A 20,891-nucleotide genomic window follows, 5' to 3' on the forward strand; every position below is an offset into this window, starting at 1 on the left:
AGCAGAGGGAGCAGCGTGGAACTGGGAGAGCGACAGATAGGAGAGCATAAACTTGGAGTCAAGACAGGAAGTGATGGTACCTCACAGGCGCCAGCCAGCACGGCATCTACGAGCGTGCGAGCCGGGCTTTTCACGGTGGCCGCCGCCGCCGCCGTACATCTTACACACGTCCGACGGCTTCACGTATTCCTGAGCCGCAGCCGACAACAGACAGGATGAGAAGCGGCGAGGACGGCGCCGCGCGGTGCCGCTCAGACACAGCACGTGGACAATCACACACACGGACACGCGGGCGCAGAGCCAGTACACAAATCCTTCATGGTTTTTGTGACACCTGTGCAAACCAGGCTCGTTCACGTCACATTGAAAGGTGCACAGTGCGTGATGACACAGAAACACGCCACAACAGAAACAGCGCAGCTGCTGCCGTGAATCGGCGCCACATAAATGAACCAGGCACACGTCGGCACAGGTGATGCAGTGCTAAAATAAAAAGGTTCAAACTGGCCGGGCAGCGGCACACTACAGCTGGAGGGTCACCACGACACGGCAAAGCGCAGGAAGCACGACACAGCAGCAGGGCATCATGCGGGGGTCAGTTCAGTTACCTCTGTAGGGCTGCTGGGGTACAACTGACAGGGAGGGGAGGGGTGTAAGTAGGAAGGAGAGGCTCGACACAGGGAGCGCTGGGAGGAGCGGAAGTCCTCCGACGACAGGTGGGCCTCGCTGATATGGAGCGCTTCCTGTTTCGACAGTCCAGAGGTAAGAGCTTTTAATCTCTACAGAAACGTTTCTGGGCTTCGTTAAAAGAAGAAGAAACAACAACAGCGGCGGCTTTCTCTCTGTTACAGAGTTAAAGGGTTTAGTGACCATCGGGCTCCCCACACTGCAAAGCCCCCTCTGTAAGGAGGCACTGCTATTAATGTTTCTATTCCTTTATGGTCCCACAAGGGGAAATTAGTTTAGCAGCAGGATAAAAATAAACAGAACAATAACATAAAACAATGATGACGACAATAGTGACAGAAAGTCCAAGGACAGTTATTTGCCATTAAGGAGACAAGATGCAGAGGGAAGAAGAGACCTGGAGTCTCTGAAGCTCAGACTCACTGTGGATGGTTCAAACAATAACAGGACGAGCCTTTCTACGCACATTTCTATTGTCCATCTTGCCAGCGCCCTGAAATTTTACTAGCAGTTTTTACCAGAAGCTTGTTTGTTTTTTCAAATATTGTATAACAAGACAGTTTTTAACTAACCGAAGCCTTTCATCGAACAAACACACTGGTGCTGTCTGTGCACACGTGGCAGCACTGCTGCTGCTGTGTGTGCATGTTTATCAAACTGCAGAGTGTGTGAGTCTGTCACTGAGTAACGCAGCCTCAGCGTGTTTGTGCTCTCTGCTCATGTCGCCTTCATATTAAATCATTTTGGGCTTTTTAAAGAAGTCATTTCAAACTGCTTTATATTCTTCACGTCGACATACGGGCCGGATATGAGGCTGACGTGATGAGACCGTTTCTTCTGGCTAGCATTAGCTGCCCTGCTAACATGGACACATTGTTGCTAAGCAGAATAGTGACTAGCGACATGAGGTTGACGGCTCTCCATCAACTGTCTGAACTTCATGTTGTCCTTATGCTGCCCTCGTATTATAAGCTGTGCTGTTAGCATGATAGAACTACCTGGACTGCACAATCAGCTGTGAGCCTTGTGTTTTCAGGCCATGAACACAGAGTGAAGCTGAACGCATAAACTCAAAGCGTCTCACCTCCCTCATGGCGGTGGAGGACTTGGGGAAGCTCTTTCCTCCAGTCAGAAAGTGGTATCTCCTCTCAAGGGCTGACAGCCTCTCCTTCTCCTGGACAATCAAACCACGCCATTAGGAGCCAAAACAACACTTTGGGGTTATTTCGATGTGTGACGTGGTTCGTGCGTACCTTCTGGAGCATCTGCAGTGTGAGCGTTCGGTCTTTAGCCAGCCGCTCACACTCCTGAGCTGCCTGCAGGCCGAGCTGGTTGGCCTGGTTCTCCAGAGCCGACACCTTCTCCTACACAAGACGACACAAAAGTCGGTGCTGCGGTTGTGCTAACGCGTGGTGCACCTGCCCGTACGTGACATGACGCGTGCCACCACTCTAGTGCAAACAGGCATTTTTCTTACGTCAGCCTCTCTGGGAACAAGTTTACGCCAATCATCCATTTTTAAGAAATGATTCACACAATCAGACTGTGATCGTGTGTGTGACACATTCACAGAAGACACCAACAGGACGGTGTGTCCTCACCTTCCTCCTGGCCACGCTGTGCTGGTACTCGGCTCTCTCCTGGAGCAGCTGCTGGCTGATGGTTTCTCGCTCTTCCTCCAGGCTGCTCTCTCTCTCCAGCTGCTGAAACTCCAGGTCCTCAAACTTTTTAGTTCCTGCTTCCAGTGCCTCTCCATCCTAATCACACAACACCAATCATGATCTCACAAACAAACTCGGACATTAATGTAGTATTTTTAAAGCCATGCTCACTAAAGTGCTACCTAACAGCAGAAATGATCTCACACACCTGGGGAGCACTTTTAAACCTACGTTGGTTTTTCTGGCTGAGCTGGTGCAACATGAACACTCAAACCTGCTGTTCTCACTAAAGACTTATCCTGATGGACGCTCCCCGATCCTAAAAGACGCAGCGACATTCCCACAAGGAGGGGAAGAGCAGGAGCAGGAATCTGGTCAGGGCCTAGGTTAATTGATTAGTGAGCAGCATTATGTGAGCCATGACGAATGACAGAAGAGATGCAGATCAGATTCACACATGCAGTGGAGTGGAGGGTTGTATCACATGACCCGTGTTTGAGCTAAATGCATCCCTGGGAGGAAACGCACGCCAAAACTTTAACACTGAGGCTTCAAAAAGTCCAGAAACCAGTGTGGCACACTTCCACGGAAGCTACTGAAAACCACCTGTCTGCACCACTGCTGCAACTAGAAGTCTGCAAAACCTTTGGTGTTATACAGACTGGGCGTCCACAGCTGTGTGGGCGCCCACGGTCCACCTTTAGTGAACCTACACTAGCAAATATTTAGCTCGGTTAGACTTTATCATTAAAACGTAATCATCAGCACTCGGACTGTCGACGTGTTGGTTAGGGTTTGTGGTCGTTTTATTATAAACATTGGGAGGAACATGCTTTTCTTGGCTGGTGTTTTTAATAACAGGTATCGTTATTTTCCTGCGACACGTCGTCTGCAGCTGAGTGGTGTTACAGCACAGATACCAGCAGAAATATATTTTCCCCGGTGATTCAAAAATGACCAAATTATGCGCGCCCGGACGGTTTACCGAGATTTGGCCTCAGCGTGAGTTAGACAGACGCTCTACTTTAATATATGTCAACAATCTGTATCTCTCAGGATGCGTCTCTGAGTCAGACCCATGAACTCCACTTTAAAAAGAAAAACCAACTATTTGGTGCTATAATAGCGAAGGTCGTGGGTGGGATGGACTACAGTCGGGAGCTGGAAGGATGGATGGGAGCTTCTGATCAACTGACGACCCACCCTTTTGAGCTGTTCCTGCAACTGTTCCCGCAGGGACTCGGGACAATTATGAAGCTGGTTCTTCAGCTCAGCGTAGCCCTCCTGGAGGCTCTGCAGAACCCGGCGCTCGGCCTCAACATTAGCCCTCTCCTAGAAAGACACGACACACACCCACACACAGGATGGATGGACGATAGGAGAGAAAGACAGAAACACTGCTCAAAATCCACGCCATGCAAATCAAACGCTGTAAGGTGTTAGCAACAGACACAGTCACAGATTTTAAGGCAGTCCACAGGAAGTAGCAGGTACAGCAGCTAATATGAAATACTTTAATATTTCAAACATCAATAAGCTGCACAGAAGTTTGCACACAATGTATCTGGCAGTGATTGAGCAGAGAACGTTCCCACCTCCTGGGTGCCCTTCCAATAAATACTAGCCTTGCTGTTACTGGCCGTGCTGAAGCAGCAGCACATGGAAAAAGGTCCAGGAGGACTCTACACAGAGTTTACAACTAGCTACGACAAAGTTACTAAATGTATCTTCTTTGCACGTCCTGCCTTGTAGTGAAATGCTGTATGTGAGTACAAAGATGCCACCTGCAGGATCGAGAACATGCTCGAACATTCCCTCCTCTGCTGGTCAAACGTCTTATTAAAGGCCCAGAGCAGAACCGAGCACTACAGAACCAAAACCTACAGACCGGTCTGCTTCATCAGAGGGGGAAGAAAGAGCGCACTCTGAGTGCAGAGGAAGCAGAGGGAGGATTAAGGGTTAACGATGGCGGTTAGTCAGCTGAGTGAGACACTGGAGAGCACAAAGACCAACCCTAAGGCAGAAACATGCAACAGCAGACACTGAATGAGGCAAACAAGCCTTCTATTAAGCCCTCACAGCATGGATCCTCTACGACGTCTATCAGTAATCAAGGATGCTCAGAAACACCGACACTGATGACCCAGTGAGGGAAGACTGAAAGCACAGGCAGTGAGTGTGTGTGTTTAACCTCTGTGAACTGAAATAAACCTGCAGCTCGTCCGCCCTGCCTCCTGATTACGGCTTCATGTACCTTGTCTTTCTCTCTCTGGATGGCGCTCTCCAGCTCGTCCAGCTTGTGCTGCAGCTGAGCGATGATATCTGCTTCGGTCTCTATCTGGTCGAGCTCTGCCTGCCTCTCGCCCTGCAGCAAGGCGCGCTCCATCTCAGCCTGGAAGGACAGCACAGCGACACACAGTGGGACCAGCGGGCTTTGAGACGAGCATCGTCATAGCGATGCTGCTCTTTCTTAGAAGAAACGTTATGAAAAGATGCTGGATGTCACCAATTCCCATCAGCATCATCCACTGCTCTACCTCCTGTTTGGACTCTTGGAGTTGCTGCTCCAGTTCTGTGAGCCGGGTTTTGAGCTCGTCGATCCGAGCCAGGACACGGACCCGCTCTTCCTCCAGGTAGCCCAGCTCCGCACGACCGCCGCTGCCTGCGCTGGAGGAGTCCTCGTGCTTCAGAGAGAAACAGAGGGGTGAAAACATAAAGCATCAATCCCGCCACAGAAGGCTGTCCACGCTCATTCAAATATATGTAATCATTAGGAAATCTGATAAAAGATGGAGAACAAAGGAAGGCAATTAACTGAAGGCACAAGCAGAAGGAACTAGCCTCGTGCAGCATCCAGCGCAGGAATCCAGTCACAAACAGGAAAACACAAGCAATGCCAAAGCTGATGCACTGCTTCACATTACAAAGAGAAGCTAAGTGGAGTCTATGTGAGGATGAAACCCTGATGCAGCAGGCGCACCATTTGCCGCTGCATGCAGAGACAGCATGTGAAACCAGCGTGCCCTCTGACCTGTCTGTCTCCATTGTGCAGTGTGGACGCTGCGCTGGGAGCAGGAGACGTCCTCACCTCCTGATGAGTGCTCTCTGTGCTACTACACTCCTCCTTCAGGTTCTCCTCGTCGCTCTCCCTCTGTCTCTGTGCTAGGCGGAGCGTGCTTGAAGACGCCGTCCCTCCCGGCACGTTCTCCAGACATCCCGGGAATCCCGACCTCCCCAAGCACAGCGGATCCAGGCCGGTGCCCTCTCCTTTGTTGTACTCAGCACAGAGGTTTAAGATGGTCTCTAGTCGCTGTCTCTCCTGCGGCGAGCACACAAGGAGGACATGAGATCAGGCTGCACAGGAAACAGAACAGGCTGGTAACAGACTAACAGCTTACCTGTGACGACAGACACACTGATGTGTTTATGCACACGGCAGCCAGACTCTGAACAGCTGCTCGCTTCCTGACTGCAAAGGTGCAACTGATATTATTCTTATAACTGATTAATCAGCTGGTTGTCTTTATAATCAACTGAGACGAACTGCTGCTGACTTTGACCTTCGACCTCTTTACAACAGGCTAAGCTGCTGGGGCCTCCCATGATGCACTGCTTCGTCTTCACTCACCCCTTTTCACTGTGTTTACACACAGCTCCGTGCTATTACTTTATTGTTATTAACCTCTGTCTCTCTTCCACAGCATGTCTTTATCCTGTCTTCCTTCTCTCACCCCAACCAATCACAGCAGATGGCCCCGCCCCTCCCTGAGCCTGGTTCTGCTGGAGGTTTCTTCCTGTTAAAAGGGAGTTTTTCCTTCCCACTGTCGCCAAAGTGCTGCTCATAGGGGGTCATGTGATTGTTGGGTTTTCTCTGCAGATCCTGTTACTGTAGAATCTCTATGGTCCAACATTAAGCAGCTTGAGCTGACTGCTGTTGTGATTTGATCCTATATGAATACATTTAGATTGAATGATTGACTCACAGACGTGAAGCACAGACAAACTATCCTTCAGTCGGTAGCCGTTAAGAAATTTGTCCTAAAACTCGGAAAATTCTACAAAACGATTGTCATCATCTGTGAGTCGCCCGACTAACTCACCAGACCGGCCCTGTGGTCTGACTGGTTCACCTACCAGTACATGGAACCTGGAACAAACTGGTGCCAGTTAGCGTTGTAGCCTTGCACTCATTAACCATCTCAGTTGTGTTTTGTGGATTTTAGGATGTTTTTAAAATAAGCCGAGCAGGCCTCGCTGTGGTGTAACTGTCAAGTCTTTTTATAGCTCTTCATGTGTCCCATGAGTCTCTGTGGTGCACAAACACGGTCCATGGATCCACCTCAGCTAACAAGTTAGCACTCCACCGCCATTCAAAGATGGTCGTGTCTAAATTAGAAAGGAACAACCGCAATGCTAAAGGTCACAAGAGAAAGTCCACAGTGGGTGGCATTGCTGTGGCTGCAGCCTGTGAGCACAGGCTGGGTGGTAACATATTAAAATGAACACAGTACATAATGCAGTCCACTTTATTTTTGAGCTCCCCGGCCTTACAGTAAACAGCTAGCACTGCTTGAAACAACCTCTCTGTGGCAGTCAGCTGTCACTGTGTGGGCTCAGGTCACCCACCCAAATATCTACTGCTGTGGAAGCCCTCTGCTGCAGACGAGGGCGGCAGCCGGCAACAAAACACCAACCAGTGTTTCAAAATCTCCAACCAATCTTTTACCAGAAACTCAGTGACACACTTTGTGTTCTTGTGATCTCATTCAGAGCCGATCTGGAACACTCGGCAAGTCGAGCAGTTTCAGCCACAGTAATGAGCTTTGGTGCGTCTTTCCCCCTCATGCTGCAGTATGAGCATCTGCACGATTAGGAGCTACAGCCCCCCGTTAGTGTTAACCTGGAATCTGGGACCAGCTTAGCTTGTAACTGAGTGAGTGGGAGTACGAGACCCCTCTGGGCTGTGCAGCAGTGCTGTACGTTCACCAGAAAACTTCAAACCAAAACCTACACCAGTCCTCCCACTCAACATCTGCTTGAATCTACACAAAGGTTAGATTGTTCGGGGTTCATAAGCTGTCTGACTGCAAGCCAACCTGTGTGAGGAGCAGCGTCACACAGTCTTCCACATAAATCAGCTTCAAACTGGGCCTAAGATGCTCTCAATCAGCTGTGGACAGATTTCTGTGAATCCCATTTTTTTGGGCTTGTTTCACAGAAGTCGCCCACTTGTGTCCAAGTCTGTCTGCAGACATCTTTAGCAGCTGTGAGGCGTCTCTGAGCTGGCTGAGAAGGACGGAGGTGGTACAGCAGGTCAGTGTGTTAATTAGAGCCCTACATGTCCAACACTCATGTCCCGGCCGGACACAGTCACAGCAGCACATTTACAACATGGAGAGCTTTTCATTTGGACCAGCAAATGACTAAGAAGGACGTCCCAAGTTTAATCAATGCAAAAGAACTTCTCCCACTATTAATCTGAAACTGGTTTTAAAAATCTGATGTTGGGAAAAGGGTTTACTTGCTCTCATGATGGACACATAGCAAAATCAGACAAACACCAAGTGCCAACAGCATGGCTGAAACACAGACTTAAAGAGTCTCCGACACGCCGTAACATCACGCCGTAACATCACGCCGGTCCCCTCCACGCTGACAGGATGGAGGACCTCCACAGCAACGTCCACGGAGACCATTATAAACAAACATCCATCAATGACACTCACAGGAAATAAAACCCACTCGCTACATAAAGGGAACAGTACGAGCCTAGCCACAAAGGCTAGCTGTAGCACAGAGTACTGCTAAACATGTATTTGCAGCCGGGTCTGGCTCCTGTCATTAGAGGTCAGCTGCTTGGTATTTATAATCAGATCCTGACGTCTCAAAGTAAATGACGCCATTGCACTGTTACAGTAACTACACTAACGAGTGCATGTGGGTGAAGCTCCTGATTTTACATGTCAGCTTTGTGATGATTTTCCTGAATCAGTCTGGTATCTCAGGTCCTCGCCTGTACGTGTCACAGTTCTGCTGCTGCACAGCTGACTGTTAGTCTCACGTGTTCTCAGACGTTTGTGCTTCGTAGCGTCTGTCCTGTGTATGCTGGCTCACGGGGAACCTCAGTGAAGTTATTCACGTGTCAACCTGCATCCTGTGACTCAGGTAAAGGATCGTAGTCCATGGAGCCGAGCCTCAAATAGATTTTTTATACATCTAAGCGTTTCTATTTTAGTGAATGCTTAAACCTGCCTGTGTGCCCTGCTGCGTCACCAGGACACACAAAACAAAGTCACAAATCTGACACCACCAACAATGTGACCATCACTGACACAGCTTGTACTGGTCACATAAACCAACATCTGCAGGAGGCAAACTTTCCTTTCATGATGACAGATGTGAGTCTCGCTGCTTTTGACACATTTCACAGCAAATTCACGCCTTTGATTCATAAACTGCAGCTTTGATAATCTGCTTAAATGTGCCAAAGCTGCAGCATCAGATGGGTGTGCATGCAGTCTAAATCCCACACGTGAGATTTTTAGTGGAGTGTTGGTGCTGGGTCAAGTCACCCAGACTCCAACCACGGGGGCTGTGAAGGACGTCTCCAGCCTGCACCCACCCTCTCGGTCTCACCTACTGGCTGGATTAGCTGGATTAAAGCGTTCTGAGGCCGGTGCTGCTGGTTTATCCTTGTAATGTGGCTGTTTCAAGCCAAACGACCAAAAACAAAGGTTTTTCAGGGAGTGTGTTGTCTACAGGATTACTGCAGATTAACTATCGCTCTAAATTTCTTAGACAAGAACCTCACGCGTCGCTGAGATCTGTGTAGTGCTACTGTAAAGTTGAAGCCAGCAGGTACCAGGAGGAAACAGCTGGCCTAGTTTGGAACAAACAGTTTCCAAATCGGACACGAGAACTAATAACACTCGTATTTGTTCCATTTAGAAACCAAAGCATTAGAGCCACTGTGTGACTTTACAGTGGACCATGTCCTGGACTAACAGGAGGCGTTACGTCTCCACACAGGACAGGTAGGTGTGGGAAACCTTTTCCCATACAAGTGAAATCCCCATTTAAAAACTGCACGTGGGCGTGGCTGTAGCTCAGGAGGTAGAGCAGGTCATCTACAGGTCATCAAGAGGTTGGTGGTTTGATCCCGGTCTACGTGCATGCTTGATGATCTGAAACAAACATGGCAGTCAGCTGGGTTACAACCCACTGGCAGAAACACTGACGCTGTGCTGTGGGCGGCCTGTCCTGTAATCTGAGGCAACAGTGAGAGGAAGGAGGAAACAAACAGGAAACAAACAGGAAGCAGTTCATGTCTTCTGGCGAGGCACCACGCGTTTACTCCCACTGAAGCATGTTTGTGTGAGAGCTCTGTGTTAGTTTACCATGTGGCCCCAGCTCCTCCCTCAGCAATGAAACTCCTGTAACAGTGTTGCTCTGAGCAGTAACAACGCTGTTCCCACATGTGCACAGAGCCACAGCCTCACTGTTACTCTGTACCATCCTCATCCTCCCAGCAGTCGGCATGGCTTCCTCACGTCTCCCTCTCTCCCAGGAGAGTCGCCGTCTCCTGTTTTATCCTCATAGCCTTTAATGTTCCTCCCTCCTCCTCCCCCGAGCGCCCCGAGGGCCTTCCCCTGCCCGAGTACCTTTGATCAGAGCGGTTACTTTTAAAGCGTACGGCCACGCTCAACCTACGTCACAGGCGTAAACACAAGCCTCACATGCACAGGCTCTGCAGGGTAAACTGGGAAAGTTCAACAAAGCCTTATTCTCTACATATATCTGCAGGCGGGGTGGGAGAGTCGCCGCACTTGCCTTCTCCGTAACGGTCTACAGAACAAACGCCATTCATCATCACAGCCTCGTGGTTTCAGCTCCCAGAGGAGGAACAAACAGACAATTTCTTTTTATGCTCGTTTCTCTGTCCTGGCTGAACGCACAAACAGGAAGAGCTGTTTAATAAAGCTGGTGGTCCTCAATGTGGAGTCACTGGCACCCATCATCCAATCAAACTACAGGGCTGTTGCTGGTAGAGGGGGTGGCTAGCATTTAAGCCGCCGACGCCTCCTCTTTGAGGGGCGTCCAAGGCCTGAGGCCACTTCTTAAAGTGAGGACCAGGTTCCAGTTATCACGTCAAACGCTTGCAGCATAGAGAGGCGAACATCAAAGGCCAGATGCGAGTCACGTTCTCTAAACACTGCTGAGACCATAAAGCAGGCTTACGGCTTGATTGTTACAGGATGGAGATAACGCTGAGTGTGCAACACGTGCAGCCCATTACATCAGCTCTGTCAACTTAAACAATTTGCTACGCCTAAGAAATTAAATATCAATACCCGCCCGAGAAGCTGCACCGTGGAGGATGCACACAGCAGCACAGGGCTCTGCTGCACCTTCCACCTTACAGGAAGACACCTGTGGGTTCTCTCAGGTAGGATTCAGAGCACGAGGCCAGGCTGCTCTGACAGCCGAGGAGGCAGCCGGAGATGCTGCTGCAGTTTGTGTATGACAGCACAGGTATACATGTTTTGGTGCTAATAATAACGAGGCTTGGTGTGAGCCTGACAGGAGTCTAACTCCAGCATCTCCTCTGTCATTTATCACCAACTAGCACATGTAGATGCAGACTGCTAAGCAGGCCTACGAGCTGCAACACACTGATTTCAGCTCCAGGTTTCGTGCACAGTGAAACCTTTTCTCTGCTTTACTGCATGCATTTACAGTGATGGGACGAGGTCGCTCACACACGTAACCAGTCTGTGGCATCATCCATCTATAACACCTGAGGGGTCCACATGGGCGGAGCCAGACGCACAGCATCGACCGGCACCAAGCTCAGCTCCCTCAGCACTTTATCACTCCGTCACATAAATATGGAACAGCTCACTTGTTGTTAACCAAACATCTGTTAGAAACTTCCTGTTTGCTCTGTAAGAGATTATAGTGTTGGTAACAGCACAGACTAATACACCGACGGTGTCTGAAATGTAGCTTAGCGCTAACATGCATTCCTTACCACAGGCGTGAGCACTGAGAGCAGGGCTCTGCCTCTGCTTCAGCACAGACCCCACATTTCCACCCAGTCCAGGTTTATGGGATCGTTCCATAACGGGGATTAAAATCACATTTCCCAACCTCCACACAAATAGTCTGAGAGCACCGAGCTGGAACCACATGCAGCCTCTGAACAGTGCTACTATTATCCCTCCGACAGGAAGCGTGAACATCAGCAGCAGCAGTTACCTTCATGAGAGCTGCCATGCTGTTGAGAAAGACCGGCTTCTCTCTAGCCAGAGCCAGCAGGTACACCATGGCCTGCTCCCTGCTCTGAGCTCCCAGCAGAGGGGAGGTCCTGCTGCTGCCGCTCAGCATGTGGTAGCGGTCCATAGCTGCTCTCTGCGCGCCTCCTGGTCGAGCTACTTTGGGACCGACGAAGAGCGAAGCCTACCCTCCACTTCAGAACCCCCAGCCTCTCAGGTCTTGTGAGAGGTGGAGTTAGAGATCATAACATGCAAGGACTTCCTGGAGTGGGAGGAGCCCTGCTGGGTAGTTCTAAGAAAAGCAAAGGGGCTAACTCTGCACATGAAGTAGAACTTTATCCTGAAATAGGCCATGTTCACGCCCATGACTGATGGTCTTCAGCTGTTAGATACACTCCTAGCTGTAGATATCAGGGGCCGAGCGAGCTTTGAAGTGCTCCCACTGTTCTCCGCACTGGCTTCGAGTCCAACTTCTGCTAATTATTTCTCTTTTGGCTGTTTAATAATGAAAGCAGCGCCTTTGAAGTGCTTTGTGCTGCTTTAAACGCTCAGCAGAGGCACATTAAAGGCCTCCAAACAATTTCACTTCATGATATCAGGAGCTTCCAGGAGTCTGCTCCAGGAGGAAGACCACGTTGGATGTGTTGGAGCACCATGCTGCAGTGATGAGCTGATTCATGCATGACAGAAACACGAGTCTAGAGTTGTTTGGGTTACTTTACTACATGTGGGTGCAGCCTGTACCCGCTGCCTGCTTCTGTGTGCGAGGACTGACTTATTGTGTTTCGACATAAACTCAATATTTTGAGAGCGTTGATCATTTTTCACTAACCACATTATAAATCCAGCCTTCGCTTATATCACATTTCTTCAACAGATTTGATTCAACCATGAGGCAGTCTGCAACACCGGCTGCAGACTCACCCACCCCCACTGCTGCTGTTCCACCTCAGACACTTCACACCTCCTCTATTCACCCTGCTCACTCCCCCCCACCCCCAACAACAGCATCCAATACACACTCAACACAAGGCTCCAGCCTGTCTCTCTCAACCACCCAGGTTAGGAGGGAACTGAGGAGGATTAATGGCAAGAAGGCAGCGGGTCCAGATGGCATCAGCTCGAGGGTCGTCAGGTCCTGCGCGGACCAACTGTGTGGGGTGATGGAGCACCTCTTCAACCTGAGCCTGAGGTTGGGAAGAGTCCCACAGCTCTGGAAAACCTCCTGTGTTGTACCAGTGCCAAAGACTTCACGCCCCAAGGACCTCAACAGCTACAGGCCGGTGGCTCTGACATCCCACCTGATGAAGACCCTGGAGCGGTTGGTCCTGGCTCAGCTTCGGCGCCTAACAAGCTCATCACTGGACCCACTTCAGTTTGCCTACCAGCCTGGCATTGGAGCGGATGATGCCGTCATTCACCTCCTACATCGTTCCCTCGCTCACCTGGAGAGTGCTGGAAGCACTGTGAGAATCATGTTCTTTGATTTCTCCAGTGCCTTCAACACCATTCTTCCCTCGGTTCTGAAGGACAAGCTGGTGAACTCAGGAGTGGACCATCACCTCACTACCTGGATCCTGGACTACCTCACCGACCGACCACAGTATGTGAGGACTCAGGGCTGTGTGTCGGACAGGGTCGTCTGCAGTACGGGGGCCCCACAGGGAACGGTTCTGGCTCCGTTCCTCTTCACCATCTACACTGCAGACTTCTCCCACAATTCCACCCAGTGCTTCCTGCAGAAGTTCTCTGATGACTCTGCAATAGTCGGCCTCATCACTGATGGGGACGACAAGGAGTACAGAGGTCTGACCCAAGACTTTGTGGACTGGTGCCAGCTGAACTACCTCCAGATCAACGCCAGTAAAACCAAGGAACTGGTGGTAGACTTCCGCAGGCACAAGCATTCTCCACTGCAACCACTGAACATCCAGGGTATGGACATTGAGGCTGTGGACAGCTACAGGTACCTTGGTGTTCATCTGAACAATAGACTGGACTGGACTCATAACTCAGACGCCCTCTACAGGAAAGGGCAGAGCAGGCTGTACCTGCTGCAGAGACTCAGGTCGTTTGGGGTGGAGGGCCCACTCCTGAAGACCTTCTATGACTCTGTGGTGGCTTCTGCTATCTTTTATGGTGTGGTCTGCTGGGGCGGCAGCATCTCTGCTGGGGACAGGAAGAGACTGAACAGGGTGATCCGCAGGGCCAGCTCTGTTCTAGGATGCCCTCTGGACCCAGTGGAGGTGGTGAGTGACAGGAGAACGGCGGCTAAGCTGTCATCCCTGATGGACAACATCTCCCACCCCATGCAGCAGACTGTGACAGCACTGAGCAGCTCCTTCAGTGGGAGACTGCGGCACCCACGGTGTGGGACGGAGAGATTTCGCAGGTCTTTCCTCCCCACTGCTGTCAGACTCCACAATAAAGACTTTAACTGATCAAGCACACACATCCATACATGTGCAATAATACTAAGTGCAATAATCCTTTCTGTCATCGTTGTATTTTTACTCAGTTGTATATAGCATTCGTATTCTATTTTTATCTTATTGTATATTTTTATTCTATTTTATTCTACTGTATATAGTATATTATTTTATTCTATTCTGTACAGTTGTGTACTGTATTTATTCTTATTGTATTCTAATTTTTGCCTCATAACTTTTGCACTGTCCACTTCCTGCTGTGACAAAACAAATTTCCCACGTGTGGGACTAATAAAGGTTATCTTATCTTATCTTATCTTATAACTCCCAATGCTGCGGTCTGCATGACTTCTTCAGCTGCAGATTTGTCCAAATGAGGCTGTTACAGTTCAGACTGAATCATTATTTTGGTCCATAGTGGAGACTTCTACGTTTTTAGGTCAGCAGCAGGCTGGAGAGGAAGTGAGGTTTGGACTTTCAGCCGGTCCTTTCAGGGCTCACCTCATCGTCTGCCTCCACCAACCTTCACTACATCCATGAACCTTCTCTGTGCTCCTCCTCGTTTCCTTTTGCAGCCACTAAACGCCTCGAGCTTCCCAGCCTGCTGAAACCAGTTTACCCGTCTGACCTTGTACGTCACAGCAGGTCATGTTGTAGACGTCCTCCAGTCACAAACAACCCTCGACACTCACCTCCACCCTGCAAGCTCTTCTTCATGTCCTCAGGTGTTTGCACCATCACCCCAGACACCAGTGATGGTTGAGTCTGTCATCCAAACTCATAACTGAAAGTCAAATGTAATTGGCTGCCTCATGTAAACATCCCTCATCTTCTTCTCCATTTATAATTCCAGCTGCATCATCAGATCTCAGGTTTATACATTTTTATTACGACTCGTCTAACGGGACGCAGGTGGTTTCTCTGGACGCTGGTGCAGCTGAACCAGCAACATCAGCAGTGCCCCGCCCCCATCAAAAATCTTACGTTTAGATAATATATGCTCATGTTTTCCTCACAGCTCTGTCTTTATGCATTTCATAACAGACATTCTCATTTTCAGCACTTCTGAGCAAATTTGCATTTCAAAGGGTTTAAAGAGTGAGTGAGTCGTGTGGAAGCTGCCGGTCACCAGCAAAGAGTCTGAACAGTAGCACGGCGCCCTCTAGTGGACAGGCCAGCAAACAGCAGCCGAGCAGTTCAAACTTCTTTTTCAAACCGTCCCCTGCTGCGTGTCCTCTGAGGGCCAGACAGCACCGTGAACACAATGCTGTGTTGGTGTGACACGGTGCCCCTGACCTAATCTGCCTCTTGTTTGCAGCAGCGTCGTTGGTGCCGTCTCCAGACTGGATTACTGCAGCTTTCCTTTGGATGGGTGGGGCAACAGATTTATGGCTGTCCCAGATAAAGAGTGGTCTTATCTGTTCAAGCACATCTATCCTTTCCTGTTTCCTGGCCCCGTCTGATTTTCTAGCAGAGGAGCTGGAATCACAGTAATCTGCCTGGCCACAGTAAACATGCAGACGGGCAGCTTGCTGCTACAGTCTAAATATTTACTGTGCAGTGAATTACACAAAGCTGCGATTCTGCAAACGCTCCCTTTGAGAAACGTCTCCCTGCCAGTCAGAGGGTTCATGCAGTCTAGGTGCAGGATATATTTGGCAGCCTAGGTGGGCAGGTTTACTGTCCCACAGTAGCTGGACATATTTGGTCGTGTCGTGGGAGACGACGGTCACATACGCAGAGCGCGGGTATATTTGGGGCACTAATCCTCGTGGACGACGGCAAAGACACCAACTATGCAGGAAACCCTCCCCAACACCTCAAATGGAATATGAAGGAAAACGTGGAGGAGGCAGACTGGGACAGGTTGTTGACAGCAGTTTCTCAGAGTTCAACCTCCTTTTAAACTCCACGAAATCAAATCTCTGCCTGAGGCGAAGTCCTCACAACTCGAGGCCCATCGCTGATATTTCAAGGGCAGGTCAAGAGAAGAGAACTCAAGTCTAGAGAGAGTTGTACATCTGAGAAAAAGGATTCATCAAAGATGCATTAAGCATCGACCTTTATCAACCTCCGGGAGCAACCAGGAGGATTCCAACAACAGATTCCCTCTCCACAGGACTCTGGCTAAGGATGGCCCCCACCACACAGATCTGAAGCGAGCTAATCTGAGTGGAAGTCACACACAGAGACACTGTGAGTCACTGTGCAAAGTAAACTCTGCTCAGAATAGCAAGCGATGAAGTCGTACTTGCTTTTTTGTCCTTTGCTATTCTGGGTTGAGAGAGAGTTTTTTGCAGCTGCACCTGCTTTACGCCCTTTCAAAGTAAGAGCGGGCGCACAGCTGGTTCAGCCCATTTCATTAATAAACAATCCTCAGCACAAAATACCGCGTCTCTGAACTAAACAGGCCTGACGGGACCGTCTTTACTGATAACGAAGTGCGAATCTGCCGAGGATGAAGCACTCGGGCACTCGCTTCGTGCCAACTGTGTTTGCCAAGACAGCGTGTCAGTCAGACGGCCATGTGGAGAGAGCAGCGCCAGGCCGGACAGCCTGGATCAGACGGGCTCGGTCATTAGAGAGGGCTTACCGCCAGGCTCCAAAGGCTAGCGACGACCAGCTGAATTAAAGGCTGTTTAAAGAGTTTCCCCTTCGCTCGTTACTGGCATCAAAGTATGCATTACTGCCCACAGCTGACAGAAACCTGTACCTGCACTCTCTGTAAGTGCTCGCCTTTTTACACTCGACTTATTCCAACCAGGGTCTAAAACTCAAGCATGGAGCAATAACGTAATGTAACAGCTCACAAACACGTACTGACAGGCTCAAACATGCAACAGTGTTAGAGCGTCACCAACACACCTCCGTGGTACGACCCACGCAGCAAAGGGTTGGAGCACAGTAAACGCATCCATCACACAAACTGATCGGAAACCTGGATCCTTCCAACTTTTACTTCCAGGTCAGGGATCACCCCACCCTCGGGGTTACGTCCATGACAAGTTCACTTTTTTGAGCACAGCGTTATAAAATGTGAGCTCGTTACAGAGGAGCTCCTCCAGAACCTCAGCTCAGTGTGGATGAGCCTGACGTAGAGCTGGGCGATAGGACGATAACGATTTGTGTGTTGTCAAACGGAAGAGCCACAGAAGCTCCGTGGTGTGAAGGTATTTCGGCTATTTCAAGTCAAACAGAGCAGCCACTGTAAATGTGCCGAAAGCAAGTCTGGAAATACAATAAAGCGGTGCAGCTCAGTCTCTGACTGGAAGCGCTAATTCGTCATTCGGCTTTTGTCAGACTAAAGTAACTGTTAAAACTGTTTGAAAAGCTCAGCTATACAACAAGGAGAGATTGAGAATTTCCTTTTAGTTCTCAGTTTATTTGATATTGACAAAAGTCAGTTTTGTCTGTTCTTCTGTAAAACAAACTAAGAGTTATTTTTAGAATTAATATTTTGTTTCTAAGTGGAATTGACAATTTAGTCTGTTTTGTTTGTTCTATTTTGAAACTTAAACGCTTTAGCGGCTGCCTTTTGTGTAGTTTGCAATATTTGCCTTTATTTATCTGAAAAAGTCTCATGTTCCTTAAGTACATCTACCCTGTTGAACTTATGGGAAATAAATATTTAAAAACAAGCTGCTGATTATTTCACATTTTACTTGTGAGCAACGGCACATTTAAATCTTACAAATATAGTTATTTGGCTGATATCGTGATAGATATCGCCTGAAATGAAAAACATCGTGACATGAAGAAATCTCATATCGCCCAGCTCTAGCCTGACACAAATGCTGAGTAACTTAAGTGTCACAGGAATATCAGTGGACGCTTTACTCTGGAGACCTTCCAACACGAGTGCCATGGAAATTCGAGGACACTCAGCAGAAGGGCTCCTTCAGAGGAAAACATGTTCAACTCCAGCGCGTGGCTGAAGCACCATGAAGAGGCACAGAGCCTTCAGCTGAGCTCTTCTAAACACTTTCCGCTGCTTCTCTGAGCTTTACTTTTGTAAGTAAAACAGCCCCCTGAAACAGCCTCAAGATCAGAGTCATGTCTGTTACTTTGGGAAAGAGACTGTAAAAGATCCACCAAAGAAGAAGACCAAATGATCAGTAACCTCAAAGATGACGGATGGATGGATAAATTAAAGTGCTTAGTCCAACGTCAGACCGATGAACCTGTGAGTTCTTGATATGCTGATTAATAAACTTTCTGACAGTTGTTCTCAAACCAGACCAGATGCTGAATGGCACAAAAAGACACTGGAGACAGAACTGCACCTGCACAAAGCTGGAGAAGGGAAACCACGTCATTGTGCAGGTGCTGTTTGTAAGGTCGGAAACCTGCCGTCAGCTGAGACTGAAGAAGCCACCTGCTGCTTTGGCGTGTTCATAGCAGCGTTTTCCTTCATTTCTGCCTTTATGTGTGGACGGGATTATTTTTTAAAACGAAAACGGAAAATCTCCGTTTTCAAAAATACCCGTACGTGTGGACGTAGCCTCAGTCTCTGACTGGAAGCGCTGATTCGTCATTCGGCTTTTGTCAGACTAAAGTAACTGTTAAAACTGTTTGAAAAGCTCAGCTATACAACAAGGAGAGATTGAGAATTTCCTTTTAGTTCTCAGTTTATTTGATATTGACAAAAGTCAGTTTTGTCTGTTCTTCTGTAAAACAAACTAATATTTATGTTTAGAATTAATATTTTGTTTCTAAGTGGAATTGACAGTTTAGTCTGTTTCGTTTGTTCTATTTTGAAACTTAAACGCTTTAGCGGCTGCCTTTTGTGTAGTTTGCAATATTTGCCTTTATTTATCTGAAAAAGTCTCATGTTCCTTAAGTACATCTACCCTGTTGAACTTATTATGGGAAATAAATATTTAAAAACAAGCTGCTGATTATTTCACATTTTACTTGTGAGCAACGGCACATTTAAATCTTACAAATATAGTTATTTGGCTGATATCGTGATAGATATCGTTATCGACTGAAATGAAAAAAACATATCGTGATATGAAAAAATCTCATATTGCCCAGCTCTAACAACACGGTAACATTATGTTGAAGCACAGCACGTATCACTCCGCCAGGCTCCGCCTACGACAGCCGTAACGCTCCAACAATCCATCGAGCGGCTTCGTAGCTCAGCAAAGTCATACTGAAACGTTTTTGACAGATTTGAGCGCCGTGGACATAAACTCGGTTTGCTAATAACGACGGTCCGCTGGCATCCTCTACCAAAAAATGTGCTTTGTTGTGTATCTGACGGACGAAAGCCAAACCAGTGCCACACCAGTGAAGCTGCAGCATTTTCACAAACCAGTTCTGGTTCATCCGTCTCATTCAACGATCCGCGTTCGCCCTTCTTATTCTTCTTATTCTGCGTCGCCGCCATGTGCGTATGCAAACAAAGGCACTGCGCATGCGCGTGTTACCCATATTCTACAACATTATACCAGTATTACAATGAAAGGTGTGATATGGCCCAGCCCTACCTTCAGCTATGTCTCATGGTCTTCATTACATTCAACAGGGAAACTTAGAGTCACCTGGAGCCTGTCTTCTACCTGTGTACACCAACTGTGACCAAAGGTTTGAGAGAGTTGGGTGAAAGAGCTCCACTGAAATTCAATATGTTAGTCATTATTATTAAAGACATAAACATGTTTGATGGTCTGCACTAGTTTTCCTAGTGTTAGTGGACTGAGGTCCTTTTCAAGCATCTGACAGGTCTCCAGAGATGATTCCTTCCTGGTTCAACTGCTTCCACATTAAAATGACTTCAGAGCCACATAAGTGTGAAAGTCTCCTGCATGTACGCAGCCACACTATGAATCTGTGCGCAGCTGCAGTCTCCCAGCAGCCTCTGAGCTGTGTGCTCCTGTTGGTTTCACAATAAGGCTGCTTTCTCCTGAACACACTGTGCAGGCTCACTGTTCACATAACTTTGCTTTTGGGTAACCAGTTGTGTGAATGAGAGGAGGCTGTGTGTGAAAGGCTTTGAAACACACGCTCACGGGCAAGAAGAATCTGTCATGACAGTGAGTCGACTGTGACTAATTACAGGCCCTGCAGCTCCACGCCCTGCCTCCTCACCGAGTTCAACAAATGCAACAACATAACGAGCTGCTGAGGAATTCAGCCTGTCAGAGAGCCTCTGTTAGCCTCCTGAAGGCCTTATTTACACGACTCGGTTATGTGCTCGCCCTCATACGCTACGAGCCGTGAGCCCATATCTAATGTCAATATTGTCTGTGTGTCTGGAAGTTGCACAAGGTAAAGGTTGTAGAAAACATAAGGAGTGTCTGACCGTGGTGTGTGAAGGTCAGCAGGTTGGTAACAGAGACGTGAACAACGTGAATTTGATTTTTTTCATCCTTTGGACAGTTTTCATGTCTCAGAGAGGCGACGAGTCTCTAACATTCATGTCTCAGTGATTTCCAGTGTTGGGACTAATGCGTTATTAAGTAACGCGTTACAGTAACTACGTTATTATTGTGGTAACGAGCACGGTAACTAGTTATTATGCCAAAACCAGGAACGCGTTACTCGTTACTGGGATTTAGATAGGCTCGTTACTCGTTACTTCGTGTGGTGGCATCGCGGAGCTTCCACAGATTCAGTAACATTAGCAAGTGGTGGAGGCCAGCAGGTGGATGAGGGAAAGGGGAGGCAGGAGGAGAGACCCGAGGCGGCCGCCGGTCCAAGTGTGAACTGAACTTCAGGTAAGAAGTTATGACCTGCAGTCTCTCTGGGTCAGATATAAACCAAGTTTAGGTGGAGTTTATTTTTGTTATGCTGACTTTTTACAGTCAGTTACAATAACTCGTACTGCGTGC

At 48.5% G+C, this 20,891-nt stretch overlaps 1 protein-coding gene across 21 annotated transcripts in view; it reads right to left on the minus strand.

Annotated features, from left to right (window-relative positions):
- The window catches only part of phldb1b (pleckstrin homology-like domain, family B, member 1b), a 122,082-nt gene that overhangs the window by 21,564 nt on the left and 79,627 nt on the right, over positions 1-20,891 (minus strand). For 13 of the 21 annotated variants that reach the window (XM_080288751.1, XM_080288756.1, XM_080288755.1 and 10 more), the window contains 8 exons: positions 5,380-5,667; positions 4,886-5,032; positions 4,603-4,740; positions 3,552-3,680; positions 2,289-2,444; positions 1,941-2,051; positions 1,772-1,861; positions 609-743 (listed from right to left, as the gene is read on the minus strand). In XM_080288751.1, coding sequence (XP_080144877.1) covers positions 609-743; positions 1,772-1,861; positions 1,941-2,051; positions 2,289-2,444; positions 3,552-3,680; positions 4,603-4,740; positions 4,886-5,032; positions 5,380-5,667 — 1,194 coding nt within the window. The remainder of the gene's footprint in view (positions 1-608; positions 744-1,771; positions 1,862-1,940; positions 2,052-2,288; positions 2,445-3,551; positions 3,681-4,602; positions 4,741-4,885; positions 5,033-5,379; positions 5,668-20,891) is intronic. The other 8 variants (XM_080288766.1, XM_080288765.1, XM_080288764.1 and 5 more) reach the window with 5 other exon arrangements.

This window comes from Astatotilapia calliptera, chromosome 14 (assembly GCF_964374335.1).
Source record: "Astatotilapia calliptera chromosome 14, fAstCal68.1, whole genome shotgun sequence".
Taxonomy (NCBI): domain Eukaryota; kingdom Metazoa; phylum Chordata; class Actinopteri; order Cichliformes; family Cichlidae; genus Astatotilapia; species Astatotilapia calliptera.